Source organism: Sphaerodactylus townsendi, linkage group LG10 (genome assembly GCF_021028975.2).
Source record: "Sphaerodactylus townsendi isolate TG3544 linkage group LG10, MPM_Stown_v2.3, whole genome shotgun sequence".
In the NCBI taxonomy this organism is placed as follows: domain Eukaryota; kingdom Metazoa; phylum Chordata; class Lepidosauria; order Squamata; family Sphaerodactylidae; genus Sphaerodactylus; species Sphaerodactylus townsendi.
Window position 1 is genome coordinate 85,723,722 of NC_059434.1, and position 19,021 is coordinate 85,742,742.

Here is a 19,021-nt window from a genome sequence, read left to right on the forward strand (position 1 = left end):
GGTGGATTCCAGCATCACAGCGGCTGCCCGGGGGGGCAGGGGGGCACAAAACTCAGATTTTGCACAAGGCTCCATTTTTCCTCTATGCCTCTGCCCAGAGGGGAGGGGCAGGGGAAGGCAGGGCAGGGCAGGGGAGTCTGCCATCCCCGACCTCGGAGAGCTGCTTTTATAAGCGCTAGGCCAGGGGCGGGGTTTTGGGAGGCGTGGCCATGTCCTAGGGGCGGGTGGGGTGTGGCCCACCCGAACCCCCATAAAAAATCTATACCTACGTCCCTGCCCCCAAGCCATGCCCCTGAGCATGGGGGGCAGGGTCGCATGGGGGGTGGAACACCAAGAAGGATTTGTCTCCGGATGCCATTTTCCCACAATACGCCTCTGCTTGGCTACAAAGCTCAGATATGACTCCACATTTATTTTACTTATGGAGTTTTTTTTCTAGATGACCCCAGTTTTGCCATAGATGTCTGAACAGCCCTGCCTGGCTTGTCGGCCTGGGTCTGAGGATCCAAAGTAAGATAGCTCACCTGCTTGTCTGCCCAAGAAGGAGCCCTGGCCCAGAGTAGGAGGTACGGCACGCAGGACAGCATGACTCTTCTTGCAAGGTGACCCAACAGCGCTGGACTCCCCGTTGTCAGTGCTAACAAATATCTCTGCTGAATAGGTTGTCTTTTCAGGGCTTTCGGTTGTTATCTGGGTGATGGCATCGGAGGACAGCTTCTCTGTCTGGGAAGAAACGGTGATCTTGAGGTTACCTTCTCGATTCCGTTCGCCTGAGCCCACAACGCTCACACTTCCCTGATCCGGGACCAAACAATGCAGTCTGCTTTCCAATAGCTCGTGACTTTGGCGTCCAGCTAAGTTGCCTACCTCTGAACCACGGAGATGGCCGAAGTGAGGCCCCGGAGATGAGGTGGACCTTGGGAAGTACGCAGAATCTTGGGTTCTTGGGTAGTGTTTGGAGGGCTTCAAATAAGAGGTGGTTTCTACCAAGAGATTTGGTGCACTTGAAGTTCCTGGATGAGGCCCGGTCTTAGACACGTCGCTGTGTCTCGTTTCTGCGTCAGTGGCTGCCGGACTCAGAAGATCCAAATCGAGACGTTTTGGCGAGAGAGTGATGTGGACCCCAGAGAGGGCTTTCCGTGTTGGGGATGAAGGAGACACCATCATGACAGTTGAAACGTGATCTGGGGAGGAAGAGGGCAAGGGGACACGGTTCCCGCTATCCACATTTCCCCGCCAACTGGAATCGTGCCGAAAGTCTCCAAAGGAACCCGCAAATCGATCCGAGAGGTAATCACTGACTGTCCTTTGTTGGGCCAGATTTGCAGAATGGAGCTGATCCGCCGTCTTTCCTCCTGCGTCAGCTTTCTCACCACCACCTAAAAGCCTCTCATTTCCTCTCAGCCCAGTAAAGACTGGAGAAGCAGCCAGAGCTTCTTCATGGTCCTCCGTAATAAAATGGATCTTTTGTCTGATACCAAGGGTGTGGGGATTTTCCTCCAACCCGGGGCCTTTTCTTTGAGGAGATCCATCTCTGCTGACAACGAGGGATACAGGTTGTCCGTCTCTGTGTGGAGAAAACCCAACGTTATCTCGAAGGGGAGTGGCTGCTGAGCTCGCAGACGTGCAGGAGTTAAAAGCATCCAGCGCTGGTTTGATAGGCCCTGGTGCTTCCTTGCCCATTGATTTGGCTGTCAAAGGTACCAGATCACGAGGGGCGGCCTCAGTATGTCCAGCAGAGGGCACAGGAGAAGAAGACGGCGAAGACCGTTTTCGCAAGGCAAAAGTGATCGAAGTAATTAGCTTGGTCGCTTCCGTCGGAGACACGCGCCCTTCCTCTCCTGCATGCGCTTCGGAGGCGCCTCTGTCAGGATCTGCGTGAGCATGAAAACCGACGCTGGGATCCGCAGGCTTATCTGAGCATGCCTGAAGTTGGGGGCAGACGTAACTCTGGGTGCTGCTCCAAGGCTTGACTTCTAAATCACTGGGAAGGGTGTGGTCCGTTCCACACGCACACTGGTCCTTAACGAGGAACTCAGCAACGTGCAGATTGTGCGTCTGGATATCCATCTGCAGTTCGGCGTCATTTGAAATCACTGAGCACCCCATCTCTGCCTTCTGAATGGAACCGGAGCCTCCTTCGCGGCTGCTTCCCCACAGTTGATCCTGCCAAGAATCCAAGAGAAGCAGAAGTTTCATACACACTTGCTTCTAGCAGCACAAACCGAACACAGTAAAACTAGAATGCTACAAACTAAAGAAACACATACATTCTAGAATTGCAAAAGGTGGCCCACCGTGAAAACTTCCAAAACACAAACTCCAAACCACCTCCCACAAATCTTGAGTGTTTATTTTGAGGAGAGAAATGAAATCAAGCAGATGCATCTCTCACAGGAATCAGACCTTGAAGTCCCGCGGCAGTTTGCCGTCGGCACAGATTTTGCAACGATGCCTGAATCCCAAACAGGAGCTTGCAATAATCCAGCGTTATAAATTGAGTTCTTCCGGCTGGAGATTTCTAAGACTCAGCTGATCAGACTACGCTGATTCATGCTTCGGTGCCCTCACAGCTAGACTGCTGCAATACACCCCACATGGGACTGCCCTTGAAAGACAACCCAGAACTACAACTGCTGCACAACGCGGCAGCCTGACTGCTGCACAGAGGCTGGACGCTGGGAAATGAACACTGCTTCTTTTGAAATACCTTCACAAAGAGAAGATTGGAATAAAATATGCCTTTACAGAGCCAAAATCACACAGCAAACAGAGAGGCAAGTACGTAAGAAAATGCCCCCTCCAATTCATGCAGAAAATGAAACATTAGCAGGCAGAGCTTGTGCCGGTGGAAAACAATTTGCTAGCGATTTCAAAAAGAGACCAAAAAAAAATCCAGGCAGCTCGTGGGTGCGCCACACAAAACATGCAGGAGATCTGCACTCGCCTCACCCCATCAACACCTTCAGCCACATGTTAGCATTAGAGGCAGGGTCATTGTCATCTTACGCTGGAAGCAGACAAGGCAAAGGGGTTAGCATCACAAAGACATTCGTATTTTACATCTGAGAGTTCTGGAAAGGCACCTACACAGTCAGGTTGCTCACCCCATGAAGGTCAGTTCAGCAAGCGCACAAGTTCAGCAAAACACACTAAGTGGGATGCACGTTTACAACAGAGATCCACACAGGTTTAGTGGAGAAGCGTTGGTTTTTGTACCCTGCTATTTTCTGCCTTTTAAGGAGTCTCAAAATGGCTCACAATCCCATTCCCTTCCCTGTGAGGTAAGTGGAGCTGAAAGAGTTCTGAGAGAACTGTGACTGGCCCAAGGTCACCCAGCAGGAATGTAGGAGTGCGGAAACACATCTGGTTCACCAGACAAGCCTCCGCCGCTCATGTGGAGGAGTGAGGAATCAAACCCGGTTTTCCAGATTAGAATCCACCTGCTCTTCACCACTACACCACGTCCAAAGTGCTCTATAGAGTGACCTCTGGAAGCGTCTGCAAGAATCAAACTATCAACACAAGGCCTGGCTGAGAAATCTCCCATGTTACCAAACAACCGGCAGCCAAATCCAACAGTCCGGATGCCCAGCTGCAGCACCGCCACCACGCCAGCCTGTTGCTCCCAAGGAGGCTTCCCAGTGGGCTGGGCAGGCGAAAAATACAATCAAGCCTCCCTGCCACCAGGAAGCCCCCCTTCCCCTCTCCTTTTCCCTCCCCCCTCTCTCTCCAAGATGGGTGAACCATGACCAGATGACGGCCCCCTCCCCAAAAAGACAGCGTAAGTCCTAAGCCCCGGCTGCCAGCAACAACTGGGGCAACAGCCAGGTGGGAGTGACTTATGTCAGCTCCTCCCCCGGCCACACCCCCAGATCACCCTCACTACACCAGAGGCTGCGATGGGGGGAGTGCAAGGACACTGGGGCAGCGTTCAGCCCAGAATCCCACCGCTGGGGAAGGCTACAGCAGCCACACAAAGGGGGATTCGCTGCTCTACTAGGGCCAGTGCCCCGGGGATATAACATTGGTCTTACCTGTGAAGGAGACTTCTCCATTGAGCAATGGATGACATCTGGGTTATTGTCAGCTACCATTCAGGAAGGCAGGGGTTAAATAAAAACTTCCCAGGCTCCTCTCTGTGCTGTGGCTCCGCCCCGTCTCCTGTGCTCCAGTTCTGGCTTCTCCACAAAGCAGTATTCCGCCTCTCAAAAGATTCTCTGCAAAAAACTTGACCTTATAATGTTCCAACTCGCTTCCAATGTGCAAATAAGAAAAAACCATGGAAGTCATTAACAAAGGCCTTATGGAGTCTAAATAACAAGGGGCTCTGAACTAATAAGCCTAAGACGGGAGGAAACCTCCTGGGTCATTAATCAAAACAGAAACCAATTATTAACTGCCAAATCAGGCAACTAACTCCATCTTCGAGCAGGATGACTACCAAATGGGAGGGCAGATGTCATCCATTGGTCAATGGAGAAGTCTCCTCCGCCGTGCGCACCAATGCTATTTCTCCATTGAGCAGGATGACATCTGGGTGAACTCCCCTAGCAGTACCGTGATAGATTTACAGGGTGGGCTTCCAAATCCTCTCCAATGACATGCTGCAGGATCCTCCCACGCCCATAATCAGCATCGGTAGCGCTTGAAACGTTCCGCCTATAGTGCCTAACGAAGGTGGGATAAGTGAGGACCAGGTTGCTGCTCTGCATATTTCCTCCACTGGTAACAAGTATTGTTAAAGGCCGCATTGGGTGGAAGCATTGCGGACGGAGTGTGCCGCGGATCCCCACTGGAACCCGACAGCTTTTGTTCCTTGTAAGTTCCTCGGCTGATGCATTCCCCTCAAGCACTTACTGATGGAAGTGGCTGATAATTTCTGGACCTCTGTTGTGACTGGAAGTGGATATGAACATGGAATCTGATCTCCTGAATTCCTGAGTTCTGATTAAGAAGGCTTTTAAGGTTCGCCTCACATCTAATGTGTGCCAATACACCTCCTTAGGGTGTTTTGGGTTGGGACAAAAGGTGGGTAGGAAAATTTCCTGTTTCCTATGAAAGGTGGAGTTGACCTTTGGAATGAAGGTAGGGTCAATACGTAGCACCACCTTGTCCTTATGAAAGACACACAATGGGGGTTTCATGGAAAGGGCAGCTAGCTCTGAAACCCTTCTAGCTGAAGTGATGGCTACCAAGAAAACAGCCTTCATGCGAAGGTGCTTAAGGGAAATCTCCATGATGGGCTCAAATGGTTTCTTGGTCAGGGCTTGAAATACTATATGCAGTCTCCATGTGGGAAAATGATGGTTGACCGGTTTATCTTTCAGTGTAGCACTCCTAAGGAATCTAACTATGTGTGGGTGTGAAGTGGGAGTATGCCCCTCCAGTCTGGGTAATACAGACGTGAGGGCTGCCATTTGCCTACGTAAAGTATTAGCTCTAAGGCCTGATTCCATGCCGTCCTGTAGAAAACTTAAAATGTCCCTGATCCTAGGTTCTGTAGGAATCACTCTCTTCCTCCAACACCACCTAACAAAAGCCTTCCAGGTAGTGTTGTAAATTCTTTCGGTGGAATATTTCCTGGAGGCCATTATGGTGTCAAGGACGGCTTTAGAGTATCCCTGAGCCTCTAGCTGTCGCCTTTCAATCTCCAGGCGGTCAAGTTGAGACGTTCTGGTTCCGGGTGGAAAATGGGTCCCTGTTGCAGGAGGTCCCTGTGCAGAGGGAGTCTCAAGGGTTTGCGTGCCGACATCTGTAATATGTTGGTGAACCAAGGTCGTCTGGGCCACCACGGTGCTACCAATATGACATCTGCCCTCTCTTCCCTGATCTTTCGGAGGAGTCTGGGGAACATGGGGAAGGGAGGGAAGGCGTACAGGATTCCTTGAGGCCAACTGGAGGATGAGGCATCCGTATTCTCCGCTTCCTGGTGATGGAATCGAGACATGAATCTGGGGAGCTGTTTTTTCAGATTGGAGGCGAAGAGGTCCAAGATTGGAACTCCCAGGGCATGAGCTATCATCAGGAAAATTTCCTTCTTTAGTCTCCACTCCCCTGGATGAATGCTCTGTCTGCTCAGCCAATCTGCTTGAACATTTAGATTCCACTGAATATGTTCGGATTTGATGGAAAGCACATGAGTCTCTGCCCACTGAAAGATCAGGAGGGTTTCCTTCTGCAGCTCTGCAGATCTGGCCCCCCCCCCCCCCCGCCGTCTGTTCAGGTAAGACTTCGCCGTTGTGTTGTCTGTCCTGATCAGCACGTGTGACCCCCTCAGGAGGTGTTGAAAGTGGCTCAAAGCCAACCGGATCGCTCTTAGTTCCAGCACATTGATGTGAAGTGCTGATTCCTGGGCTGACCAAGTCCCTTGAATGGGAATTCCCTCTAGAGTAGCTCCCCAGCCTAGAAGGCTTGAATCTGAGAATACCTGTTTGGTGGTTGCAATCCAAAACACACGTCCCAGATTTAGGTTGGATGGTTTCATCCACCATAGTAGACTGACCTTGACTGGTCTTGGGATCACTACTTCTCTGTGGCTTTTGTGAGCGATGAGATCCTGGAAGGGGCGAAGGAACCTCTGTAGTGGTCTGGATCTGAACCTTCCCCACTGAATTGCCTCTGATGATGCCACCATGAGGCCCATCAAGCTTGCTAGAGAAAGCAGCGAGCATTTGTGTTTGTGCAGAACTTGGTTGATTTTGGCTTTCATAATCAGTTGTTTCTTTGGAGGGACCAGAATCTTGCAGGTGGAGGTGTCTATGATGAAACCCAGGTGTTCCAGTCTCCGTGAGGGATTTAAGGAACTCTTGGCCCGATTGACGAGAAAACCATGGATTTCTAAAGTCCGGATGGTTTCCTGAGTGTGTTGTTCTGCTTGGGTCGAGGAGTCCGAACGAATCAGGATATCGTCGAGGTAAGGGTGAATCCTGATGCCTCTTTCCCTGAGAAGTACGATCAGGTTGATGAGGAGCTTTGAAAAAACTCGGGGGGCAGTGCATAGTCCAAATGGAAGTGCTCTGAATTGGAAGTGTTCTTTCCCCACTCCAAACCTCAGGAATCTGCGATGGCTCTCGAAGATGGGAATGTGGAGATATGCCTCTGACAAATCTATGGAGGTGAGGAATTCGCCTGGTTGAAGCGAGTCTGCGATGGACCTCAGAGTTTCCATTCTGAAATGTTTCAGCCTTACAAAGCTGTTGACATACTTCAGGTCTAGGATTGGTCGCCACTCCCCAGTTTTCTTGGGAACCGTGAACAGTATGGAGTATACTCCTTGTCCCCTCTGTTCTTGTGGCACCGGCTCCACCGCCTCTATATTTAGTAGATGTGCGATGGCTTCTAGTTTTCTGGTTCTTTTTTCTGGAATTCTGGACAGCGGAGACATGATAAATCGACTTGGGGGTAGAGACATGAATTCTATTACGTACCCTGAAGAGACTATTTCCAGGGACCAGGCGTCTGCGTGAGAGGCTTGCCAAGTTTGGTGAAACTTTTGGAGCCTGCCCCCCACTGCATTGTTGTTGGCGTCATGCCTTGGGTTGTCGATTGTCCTGCTGGTATCGGTCAGGGAACGACCCCTTCTTGGAAGTAAAACCTTTTTTGAATTGTTGTCTTCCCTGGTTCCAGTATGGGCGACGAAAATTGTCTCTTTTAAATTGACTGGTGCTCTGCTGGGGTCGAAAAAAGGACTGAGAAGATGGCTTCTTGTCAAGGCCACGAGCCTGTTTTGGGAGATGTTTAGGTTTCTCCTTAGGATCGACCAGGAACTCATTGAGTTCTTCTCCAAAAAGCTTGCGTCCGTGGAAGGCACATTCGGAAACCATGGTTTTAGAACGCCAGTCGGTCTGCCATGCTCATAACCAGAGTAGCCGACATGTGACCACTGAAGAGGCCAAAGAACGGGCCGAGAAGGTGACTGCATCTAAGGTGGCGTCGGCCGCAAAGCTGGCTGCTTTGAGCATTCTGTTCACCCCTTCTATGGCTTTGGTCTCAGTAGGGGGTATCAATTCCAGAACCTTTCTTGCCCATACTATGGAGGCTCTGGAGACAATGGAGGCTGTAGCCGATGTTCTAATGGCCATGGCCGTCACTTCATGTGTTCTTTTGCAGAATTGATCAGATCTTCTATCCTGCATGTCCTTGATCTGGCCTCTGCCATCCTTGGACACCAGGCCTGAGGACTGTAAGGCTGCCACTGGACCATCTATAATGGGAACTTGTAAGATGTTGTTAGCATAAGCAGGTAAATCGTACAGTTTACGCAAATAATTGGGGCACCTTTTGTTGGCTGCGGGCTTGTCCCATTGATTAGTGACCTGAGTTTCAAAGTATTCTGGGAATGGGAAAACTCTTTTGGAATCAGGGTGAGGTGGGAAGAATTCGCCGTCACCCTTGTGCAGAGAAGTGGATTTACGTTTAGAAGACCCTTCACTGCTTTTGGCTTCTCCAAGGTGCAAGGCAGCAACAGATTTGGAGAGCAAATAATGGTAGTCTTCAATCTTAAATAGGCGGGAGGATTGCTCAGTGACCTGCATCTCCTCTAAATCCGCCTGATCAGAGAGTAACTCCCCCTCTTCCTTACCCTGGGTCTCAGAATCTGAGGAGTCCACAGTGGGTACAGGGATTCGTTTTGGCTTTTTGGGAGCAGCCTTGATTTGCCAGGCAGAGCCAGCCCTTTTATTTTCTCTAATGGAGTCCTTAGAGGTTGAGATGGAACTGAGAGAGGGACTGGGGGGACAGAAATCCATCTGTGATCTATAGAGGGTTAACATCTCCTCTCTCATTACTGCCTTTTCCTGCTGAAAGGCGCCCTTAATGAAGGCAAAAATTTCAGTCTTTAAATCCCCTAAGGAAATCTTACCACTCTCTTCAGGATTTGAAGCCTCCTCCTGTTCTGTTTGAGCCATTAAGCAGTCCTGACTCGGTACACCAGAGTGCATTGGACTGTTGCAGGGAGCGGCAGAACCGCCGTCCACCATTTTGCGCGCCTTTTCATTTTGGCGCGAAGGCTCACTCCTCTGGTGACTGGCTGCTCTGCCCAGATTCTCCTGGGACCTTTGGCTGCCTTCGCTGTCCTCCTCAGAGGACAGAAGCTTTTCTCCCCGAGGCATGAAGAGGAGAGGAGGAGGGATCGAAGTATCAATTGCTCACCGCTTCAAGCTGTTAGGCAATCTGCCGGTCAGTACGGTGGCGATGGGAGTGCTCAGCCGCTTGAGAGGAAGGCTTAATAAACTCCCAGTGAAATTTAGAATCAAACAGTTGATATAACGTCCCGAAAAAAGGAAAAAACGGTGGCTCTAAAAGCCACCATGCCTGCTCTTCCTAAGGCAGGGAACAAACTGGAGCACAGGAGACGGGGCGGAGCCACAGCACAGAGAGGAGCCTGGGAAGTTTTTATTTAACCCCTGCCTTCCTGAATGGTAGCTGACAATAACCCAGATGTCATCCTGCTCAATGGAGAAGGCAAATCCACTGGTGCGACCCCATGCCACTCCAAATGGTGGGGAAAAAAACCCCTCCCTTTTGGTTGGGGTCACAAGTCAAAATCCAAGAAGAAAAAACTTTATTATTCATTCCTTCTCGATAGCTGGTATCATGACGGAATCGTACAACTGTGGCAAGAAATCCCAGTGGATGCAACCCATAGCACTGGTTAAAAACCAGAGATTTTAACCCAGCCTGAGCCAGTAATTGAACAACAGAAAAAGAAGTAGAAGAGTTTGGATTTATATCCCCCCTTTCTCTCCTGCATCCCCCCCCCCCACCCCCCCCCCCCCCCACCCCCCCCCCCCCCCACCCCCCCCCCCCCCCACCCCCCCCCCCCCCCACCCCCCCCCCCCCCCACCCCCCCCCCCCCCCACCCCCCCCCCCCCCCACCCCCCCCCCCCCCCACCCCCCCCCCCCCCCACCCCCCCCCCCCCCCACCCCCCCCCCCCCCCACCCCCCCCCCCCCCCACCCCCCCCCCCCCCCACCCCCCCCCCCCCCCACCCCCCCCCCCCCCCACCCCCCCCCCCCCCCACCCCCCCCCCCCCCCACCCCCCCCCCCCCCCACCCCCCCCCCCCCCCACCCCCCCCCCCCCCCACCCCCCCCCCCCCCCACCCCCCCCCCCCCCCACCCCCCCCCCCCCCCACCCCCCCCCCCCCCCACCCAATCGTCGAGGTAAGGGTGAATCCTGATGCCTCTTTCCCTGAGAAGTACGATCAGGTTGATGAGGAGCTTTGAAAAAACTCGGGGGGCAGTGCATAGTCCAAATGGAAGTGCTCTGAATTGGAAGTGTTCTTTCCCCACTCCAAACCTCAGGAATCTGCGATGGCTCTCGAAGATGGGAATGTGGAGATATGCCTCTGACAAATCTATGGAGGTGAGGAATTCGCCTGGTTGAAGCGAGTCTGCGATGGACCTCAGAGTTTCCATTCTGAAATGTTTCAGCCTTACGAAGCTGTTGACATACTTCAGGTCTAGGATTGGTCGCCACTCCCCAGTTTTCTTGGGAACCGTGAACAGTATGGAGTATACTCCTCGTCCCCTCTGTTCTTGTGGCACCGGCTCCACCGCCTCTATATTTAGTAGATGTGCGATGGCTTCTAGTTTTCTGGCTCTTTTTTCCGGAATTCTGGACAGCGGAGACATGATAAATCGGCTTGGGGGTAGAGACATGAATTCTATTACGTACCCTGAAGAGACTATTTCCAGGGACCAGGCGTCTGCGTGAGAGGCTTGCCAAGTTTGGTGAAACTTTTGGAGCCTGCCCCCCACTGCATTGTTGTTGGCGTCATGCCTTGGGTTGTCGATTGTCCTGCTGGTATCGGTCAGGGAACGACCCCTTCTTGGAAGTAAAACCTTTTTTGAATTGTTGTCTTCCCTGGTTCCAGTATTGTCTCTTTTAAATTGACTGGTGCTCTGCTGGGGTCGAAAAAAGGACTGAGAAGATGGCTTCTTGTCAAGGCCACGAGCCTGTTTTGGGAGATGTTTAGGTTTCTCCTTAGGATCGACCAGGAACTCATTGAGTTCTTCTCCAAAAAGCTTGTGTCCGTGGAAGGCACATTCAGAAACCATGGTTTTAGAACGCCAGTCGGTCTGCCATGCTCGTAACCAGAGTAGCCGACGTGTGGCCACTGAAGAGGCCAAGGAACGGGCCGAGAAGGTGACTGCATCTAAGGTGGCGTCGGCCGCAAAGCTGGCTGCTTTGAGCATTCTGTTCACCCCTTCTATGGCTTTGGTCTCAGTAGGGGGTATCAATTCCAGAACCTTTCTTGCCCATACTATGGAGGCTCTGGAGACAATGGAGGCTGTAGCCGATGTTCTAATGGCCATGGCCGTCACTTCGTGTGTTCTTTTGCAGAATTGATCAGATCTTCTATCCTGCATGTCCTTGATCTGGCCTCTGCCATCCTTGGACACCAGGCCTGAGGACTGTAAGGCTGCCACTGGACCATCTATAATGGGAACTTGTAAGATGTTGTTAGCATAGGCAGGTAAATCGTACAGTTTACGCAAATAATTGGGGCACCTTTTGTTGGCTGCGGGCTTGTCCCATTGATTAGTGACCTGAGTTTCAAAGTATTCTGGGAATGGGAAAACCCTTTTGGAATCAGGGTGAGGTGGGAAGAATTCGCCGTCACCCTTGTGCAGAGAAGTGGATTTACGTTTAGAAGACCCTTCACTGCTTTTGGCTTCTCCAAGGTGCAAGGCAGCAACAGATTTGGAGAGCAAATAATGGTAGTCTTCAATCTTAAATAGGCGGGAGGATTGCTCAGTGACCTGCATCTCCTCTAAATCCTCCTGATCAGAGAGTAACTCCCCCTCTTCCTTACCCTGGGTCCCAGAATCTGAGGAGTCCACAGTGGGTACAGGGATTAATTTTGGCTTTTTGGGAGCAGCCTTGATTTGCCAGGCAGAGCCAGCCCTTTTATTTTCTCTAATGGAGTCCTTAGAGGTTGAGATGGAACTGAGAGAGGGACTGGGGGGACAGAAATCCATCTGTGATCTATAGAGGGTTAACATCTCCTCTCTCATTACTGCCTTTTCCTGCTGAAAGGCGCCCTTAATGAAGGCAAAAATTTCAGTCTTTAAATCCCCTAAGGAAATCTTACCACTCTCTTCAGGATTTGAAGCCTCCTCCTGTTCTGTTTGAGCCATTAAGCAGTCCTGACTCGGTACACCAGAGTGCATTGGACTGTTGCAGGGAGCGGCAGAACCGCCGTCCACCATTTTGCGCGCCTTTTCATTTTGGCGCGAAGGCTCACTCCTCTGGTGACTGGCTGCTCTGCCCAGATTCTCCTGGGACCTTTGGCTGCCTTCGCTGTCCTCCTCAGAGGACAGAAGCTTTTCTCCCCGAGGCATGAAGAGGAGAGGAGGAGGGATCGAAGTATCAATTGCTCACCGCTTCAAGCTGTTAGGCAATCTGCCGGTCAGTACGGTGGCGATGGGAGTGCTCAGCCGCTTGAGAGGAAGGCTTAATAAACTCCCAGTGAAATTTAGAATCAAATAGTTGATATAACGTCCCGAAAAAAGGAAAAAACGGTGGCTCTAAAAGCCACCATGCCTGCTCTTCCTAAGGCAGGGAACAAACTGGAGCACAGGAGACGGGGCGGAGCCACAGCACAGAGAGGAGCCTGGGAAGTTTTTATTTAACCCCTGCCTTCCTGAATGGTAGCTGACAATAACCCAGATGTCATCCTGCTCAATGGAGAAGGCAAATCCACTGGTGCGACCCCATGCCACTCCAAATGGTGGGAAAAAAAACCCCTCCCTTTTGGTTGGGGTCACAAGTCAAAATCCAAGAAGAAAAAACTTTATTATTCATTCCTTCTCGATAGCTGGTATCATGACGGAATCGTACAACTGTGGCAAGAAATCCCAGTGGATGCAACCCATAGCACTGGTTAAAAACCAGAGATTTTAACCCAGCCTGAGCCAGTAATTGAACAACAGAAAAAGAAGTAGAAGAGTTTGGATTTATATCCCCCCTTTCTCTCCTGCAGGAGACTCAAAGGGGCTGACAATCTCCTTGCCCTTCCCCCCTCACAACAAACACCCTGTGAGGTAGGTGAGGATGAGAGAGCTCCGAGAAGCTGTGACTAGCCCAAGGTCACCCAGCTGGCGTGTGTGGGAGTGCACAGGCTAATCTGAATTCCCCAGATAAGCCTCCACAGCTCAGGCGGCAGAGCGGGGAATCAAACCCGGTTCCTCCAGATTAGATACACGAGCTCTTAACCTCCTACACCACTGCTGCTCCTCCTAACTTCTGCCACAGGCCTTCGCACCTGCTTAACCAGACGTCAAGATTTAAAATCTCTTTACTGAAATGTTAAGCAAAGCAAAACGATGAGAAACGAAGCACCCAGGGGAATCATTTCACACTGCCGTGTAGAAGTGCTGCCCTAAACTGAGAAGAGGCTTCACGCGTTTTATTAATCGAGCAATCATTTGGGCCGTCGACCAGCGGTGTGAAAGGGGAAGCTTTCTGTGGAACAGGCACAACCAGGTGATTCACCAGGACTCGTTGTTTCCTGCCACCACACGTGACATCCCCAAAATGGAAGCCAAGCTGCGGAGGAAGGCGGAAGCGTTAGTGGTGACTCACCCAATTATATGCTTTGTATGAATAGGTGAACTCACTCAAAAAACTGTGCCAGGCAGGGGGCCAGGGCTTTCCGTTTTGGTACATTTATGCAACCTCAGATAGAATCACAGAATCCTAGAGCTGGAAGAGACCCCCAAGGGCCATCAAGTCCAACCTCCTGCAATGCAGGAACACACCATCAAAGCACTCCTTTCAGATGGCCATCCAGGAGCAGCAGTGGCATAGGAGGTTAAGAGCTCGTGTATCTAATCTGGAGGAACCGGGTTTGATTCCCAGCTTTGCCGCCTGAGCTGTGGAGGCCTATCTGGGGAATTCAGATTAGCCTGCGCACTCCCACACACGCCAGCTGGGTGACCTTGGGCTAGTCACAGCTTCTCGGAGCTCTCTCAGCCCCACCTACCTCACAGGGTGTTTGTTGTGAGGGGGGAAGGGCAAGGAGATTGTCAGCCCCTTTGAGTCTCCTGCAGGAGAGAAGGGTCCATTGAATACTTACTGTGAAGGGTCTTTCTACTGTAGGTAAGGGGGACATCTCAGATGGGTGTCTTCTCCACCAATAGCAAGGAGGAAGGAAATCGTCATCAAATTAGCCGTGTCACTTCCTGTCTTCCAAGGCCATATTTGTTCAGTATCCTTATGACCTAGCAGTCCGTGTAACCATTTCGAAGTGACCTGACTATGACATTACTAAACAATCCAAAAAGTTGACTGGATAAATGAAATAAGTATCAGAGGCTCCCCCGTGTGCTAATCAACAATCAAACTATGTACAAGGCATCGGGGTTTAATAAGGACCAGGGGGGGTCGAGATGTCCCCCTTACCTACAGTAGAAAGACCCTTCACAGTAAGTATTCAATGGACCCTTCTACTGTAGGTGGGGGACATCTCAGATGGGACCTCCCCAAGCAGTGTCCCCTATTAGGGTGGGTCCATTAATCCCCGATGATATGTTCTAGCACTCTGCGGCCAAAGGCCATCTCAGTTGCTGCCAGAGAATTCATTTTATAATGTCTGATAAAGGATGAGCTGGATGACCATGTGGCCGTCTTGCAGATCTGCTCCACTGATGCTCTATTGCGGAAGGCCGCATTGGTTGTCGCGCTGCGTATGGAGTGCGCAGTCACGCCCAGAGGTATTGGTAACGAGGCCGATTTAAATGCTTCGATGATTGTAGCTTTCAGAGTTGTGCTAAAGGCCGCTGTTGACATTGGAGCGCCCACATTGGGGGGGCTAACATTAATGGATAGAGCTTCCGTTTTGCGGATATATTCTGTCCTGATTATGAAGGCTTTTAGCGCTCTCTGGACGTCCAGAGTATGCCAGGCCCGCTCTTGGGGTGAGAGGGATTAGGCATGAATTTTGGCACTATAATTTCTTGTTGAAGATGGAATTTGGAATATACTTTAGGGATGAATGACGGGTCCAAGAGTAATCCGACTCTGTCTTTAAAGACTGTGGATAACTTGGCATTGACTGATAACGCTTTTAATACCGAGACCCTGCGTGCCGATGTGATAGCAAGTGGGAATAGAGTTTTCATGTGCACCCATCGCAATGGGATGGTTTGGATCGGTTCAAATGGTGATTTGGTTAGTGATGTTAATACGCCGTGCAGCCGCCATGTGGGGAACCGGTGTATTACTGGCGGTTGGGAGAGTTTACTCCTCTCAAAGAATTTGTCTTTTTAAGGTGGACATCGAAGTCCCCTATCAAAACCCTTTTGGAGAAAATCTAGGATGTTACCTATAGAGGGAGCTTCCGGGCCCATTCCTCGTGCTTGACACCATCTAACTAATGTCCTCCAGGATGCATTATAGATGTTGACCGTGGAGCATCTTTGTGCTGCCATAATGGTCCTCGTAATACTCATTGAGTAGCCTCTTTGTCTCAGTTTTCTCCGTTCCCACTCCACGCAGTCAACCTGAGCCATCCTGGGTCTGGATGGGCTAAGGGGCCCTGTGTTAATAGGTCTGGAACTATCGGCAGAGTCATGGGTTGACGGGTGGACATTTCTAGTACCATGGAGTACCACGGACTTCGGGGCCATTGTGGCGCGATAAGAATGACCTGAGCTTTCTCCAGTCCGATTTTTTGCAAGAGGCGCGGAATCACGGGGATTGGAGGGAAGGCGTAAAGCAGTTGGCGGGGCCAAGGCGCTGTGATGGCAACCCCCTGTGTTACTTTGTGAATTTTGGGTAGCTGAGTGTTGTCCACTGAGGCGAACAGATCCCTTTTGGGCTGGCTGAATTGTAGGCAGATGTCCTGGAAAAACATTGGATTGAGTCTCCATTCACCTAGTTGTATTTGCTGTCTGCTCAACCAGTCCGCCTTGTCGTTGTTTATTCCCCGAATGTACTGGGCTTGGGACGACAATAGGTGTATTTTCGACCAGTTGAGAACTTTTAGGGCTTCTTTGTGTAATCTTGGGGATCTTGAACCCCCCCTGATTGTTTATATACATCTTGGTCGAGATGTTGTCTGTCCTGATTATCAGGTGTTGATGTTTGACTTCTGTGTGGAAGTGTTGTAAGGCCAGGAACACTGCCCGCGTTTCCAGCACATTGATGGGAAGTAAGGTTTCTTTCTTTTTTCTTTTTCTTTTTTTTTTTTTGCCTTGGACGAATTTTTGCTTTAACGTCGCCCCCCACCCTGAGAGACTTGAGTCTGTGAAGATCTGAGGTCTGTTGTCGTGGGGGTAGCATTTTCCCTTCTTTAGGTTGTTTATGTTAGTCCACCATTTGAGGCTTTCTCTGACCTGCGGGGTTAGGTAAAGTTTTTTGTCTTTTTTCAGAATGATATCTAGCTGGAACGGTCTTAAGAACAGCTGTAGTGGTCTGGCATGTAGCCGTGCCCATTGGTTGAGGTCTATGACTGAGATGAGCAGGCCTAGTAGGCTCGCCAACTGTAATAGAGTTGGTCGAAGTGTGACTAGAATTTTGTTTGACAGTTTTTGTATTTTGAGAATTTTTACCAGTGGAATGGATAGGGCATTTTATGTGGTATCTATAATCGCTCCTAGATGTTCTAGTCTCTGAGTTGGGGCGAGGGAGCTTTTCTCCCAATGTGTTAAGAGCCCGTAGTCTTGAAGTACTTGTTGTACTCTGACAACGTCTTGGAGATCCTTGGTTCTGTCCTGAGACCTGATTAGCAGGTCATCTAAGTAAGGATGTATCTGGGTCCCTTCCTCCCTGAGTTGGATAATGGGGCCCAGGAGTACCTTTGAGATTGTTCTGGGGGCCGTGGCTAGTCCGAACAGCAAGGCCCTGCACTGGTAGTGGGCATTCCCTACTGTGAACCTGAGGAATTTTTTGTGTGCCGGATTGATGGGGATGTGCAAGTAGGCTTCCCTCAGGTCCAACGAAGTGAGGAACTCCCTGTGTCTCAGGGCTATCGTGATGGACTGGAGGGAGTCCATTTTGAATTTTGGTAGCCGGATAAACTTGTTGACAAACCGGAGGTTTAACACTGCTCTGGATTCCCCATTTCGCTTTGGGACAATAAAAGAAAAAAGTGAGAATAGGTCCCTAAGGATTTCTCCTGGGGAGGAACCGGCTCTACCGCCTGGATCTCCAGAAGATGTGAAACTGCTTCTAATGAGTTTTTGGCTTTTAAAGGGTTTGAGGATAGCGGTGAGGGAACAAACAGTGGGACGGGAATTCTGAAGAATTCTATTACGTAACCCGACTCTATCAACTCTCTTGTCCACTGATCTATGTGGACTCCTTGCCAGGCTGCTGAAAATTTTGGCAAGGTTTCCCCCCACCGGGAGTTGCCGGTAGTCATTGTTTAGTTTTGTCTGGCTTAGGGCCCTTCCCTTGTTTTTGAAAGGTGCGGAATGAGTTTTTGGTCATGAAAGGAAGACTGGTTCTGCCATGACTTGCAGCTGTTATCCCTAGTAAATCTGGGGAGCGTATTGTGTGTTCTGAATGTGCTGCGTGAGCCCACCTTGCTGGTTGACGTACGATCTGGCCTAACCGATTTTGGCATTGCTTTCTTCTGCTCTCTGGTTTGGATGAGTACCTGTTCTAAATCTTTGCCGGGGGCTTGGTCTCCATAATAAGAATAGGCTGCTGCTGCATTCTTGGCTTGGGTATCTGCCTGCCATGGGCGGAGCCAGGTGTTGCGCCTAGCTAGCATATTGGACGCCATGGTTCTAGCTGTCATGGCAATTGCATCAAGTGTGGCGTCCGCAATGAAGGCGTTAGCAATGAGCACCCGCTTAATGCCTTCTCTAATAGCAGTGTTCTCTGCTGGGATCATGTACTAAATTCTCTTAGTCCAGGCTATAGTGGCTCTGGCCACTGTAGATGCTGGGGAAAGTGCCTTAATCGCTGCGGCCAGCCAATCGTGGGACCTGTGAAGAGCCGCCTCAGATCTCCTGTCTAGCGGGTCTTTAATATTACTTTCCCCTTCTTTTGCTACCAATGCTCCAGAGTGCAGAACTGCAATAGGGGCTTCCACTGCTGGGACTTTCAACATAGTATGGAATCGCTGTGGCAAAAGGTAAACTTTTTGTAAGCTGTGGGAAGTCCCTTCCTACCCGTGTGCCATTCGCGTTGAATGCGCTTGACAAAGTATTTTGGAACTGGAAAAACAGTTTTAGTGTTCCAGCATCTTGGGGAAAATAATCTGACTTGCCCTCGGGAAAACCTTAGATGGGTTTGGCAGGATTGGTAATGTCCTCCTGTTAGAAGAACCGTGGGGATAATTCTGGCTTTTCAACGGTCGGTTCTTCAGTGTCTGAGAACCTGGCCCTCGTCCCCTTCCCCCTCTATCTCCTCTTTCTCGTCCTCTTGTAAGGCAAGGGGGTTTCTATAATGAGCCGCAGCCGCGGTTCCCGCAGAGCGGGTTATGGCTCTGGTAGGGAAGGAAGAGGTTTTATTTAAAGCAGCTCGTTGCTCTCTATCGTCCAGCGCTTTGTCAGTTTGTTCTCTGAGCATTTGCGTGAATGCAGAGGGGGGGGGGGCGTTGCCAGAATGAAATGTCGTCGTTAGCGACCACCTGAGATTGCGCAAGCGCATCCGGCTGCTCCGGATCGCTCTCCTCCCCACTGTTTGCCCGGGGCCCCGGTACCTGTTGTTGAAGAGTCACCGCGCCCTCAGCCGCCTCCGCGGGGGGGTGGGGTGTTCGGTGGGTTGACACAGCACTCCGGATCCCGAACGGGGTAGGAGGAACTGGTCTGGGAGCCGCCGTCAATGGCCGCGCCCTGGGAAGGCGTCAAGCTCCCCGGCAGCTTCTTCTTTGCTTTTTTGGGCGGCGGAGGGCCCTCCGCGCGTCCTGCTGCCTTTTCGGTTTTCTTTGGGGCTGTGCGTCCCTCAGGTCCAGTGAGGGCCCGGCCGTGTGGGAAGGGCGCGGGCGGGGCGCCGCCGGGCCGGGGGGGGCCCCCGTCCGGGCGCGCCGGCGGACGGGCCTCGGCCTCCCCGCGCGGGGAGG

The 19,021-nt window shown here is 51.1% G+C and overlaps 1 protein-coding gene across 1 annotated transcript in view; it reads right to left on the minus strand.

The window, feature by feature from the left end:
* The window catches only part of ALMS1 (ALMS1 centrosome and basal body associated protein), a 63,323-nt gene that overhangs the window by 34,780 nt on the left and 9,522 nt on the right, over positions 1-19,021 (minus strand). Inside the window, exons 4-5 of the mRNA XM_048509482.1 lie at positions 868-2,166; positions 525-723 (exon numbers count right to left, since the gene is read on the minus strand). Of these exons, the coding sequence (XP_048365439.1) occupies positions 525-723; positions 868-2,166 (1,498 nt within the window). The remainder of the gene's footprint in view (positions 1-524; positions 724-867; positions 2,167-19,021) is intronic.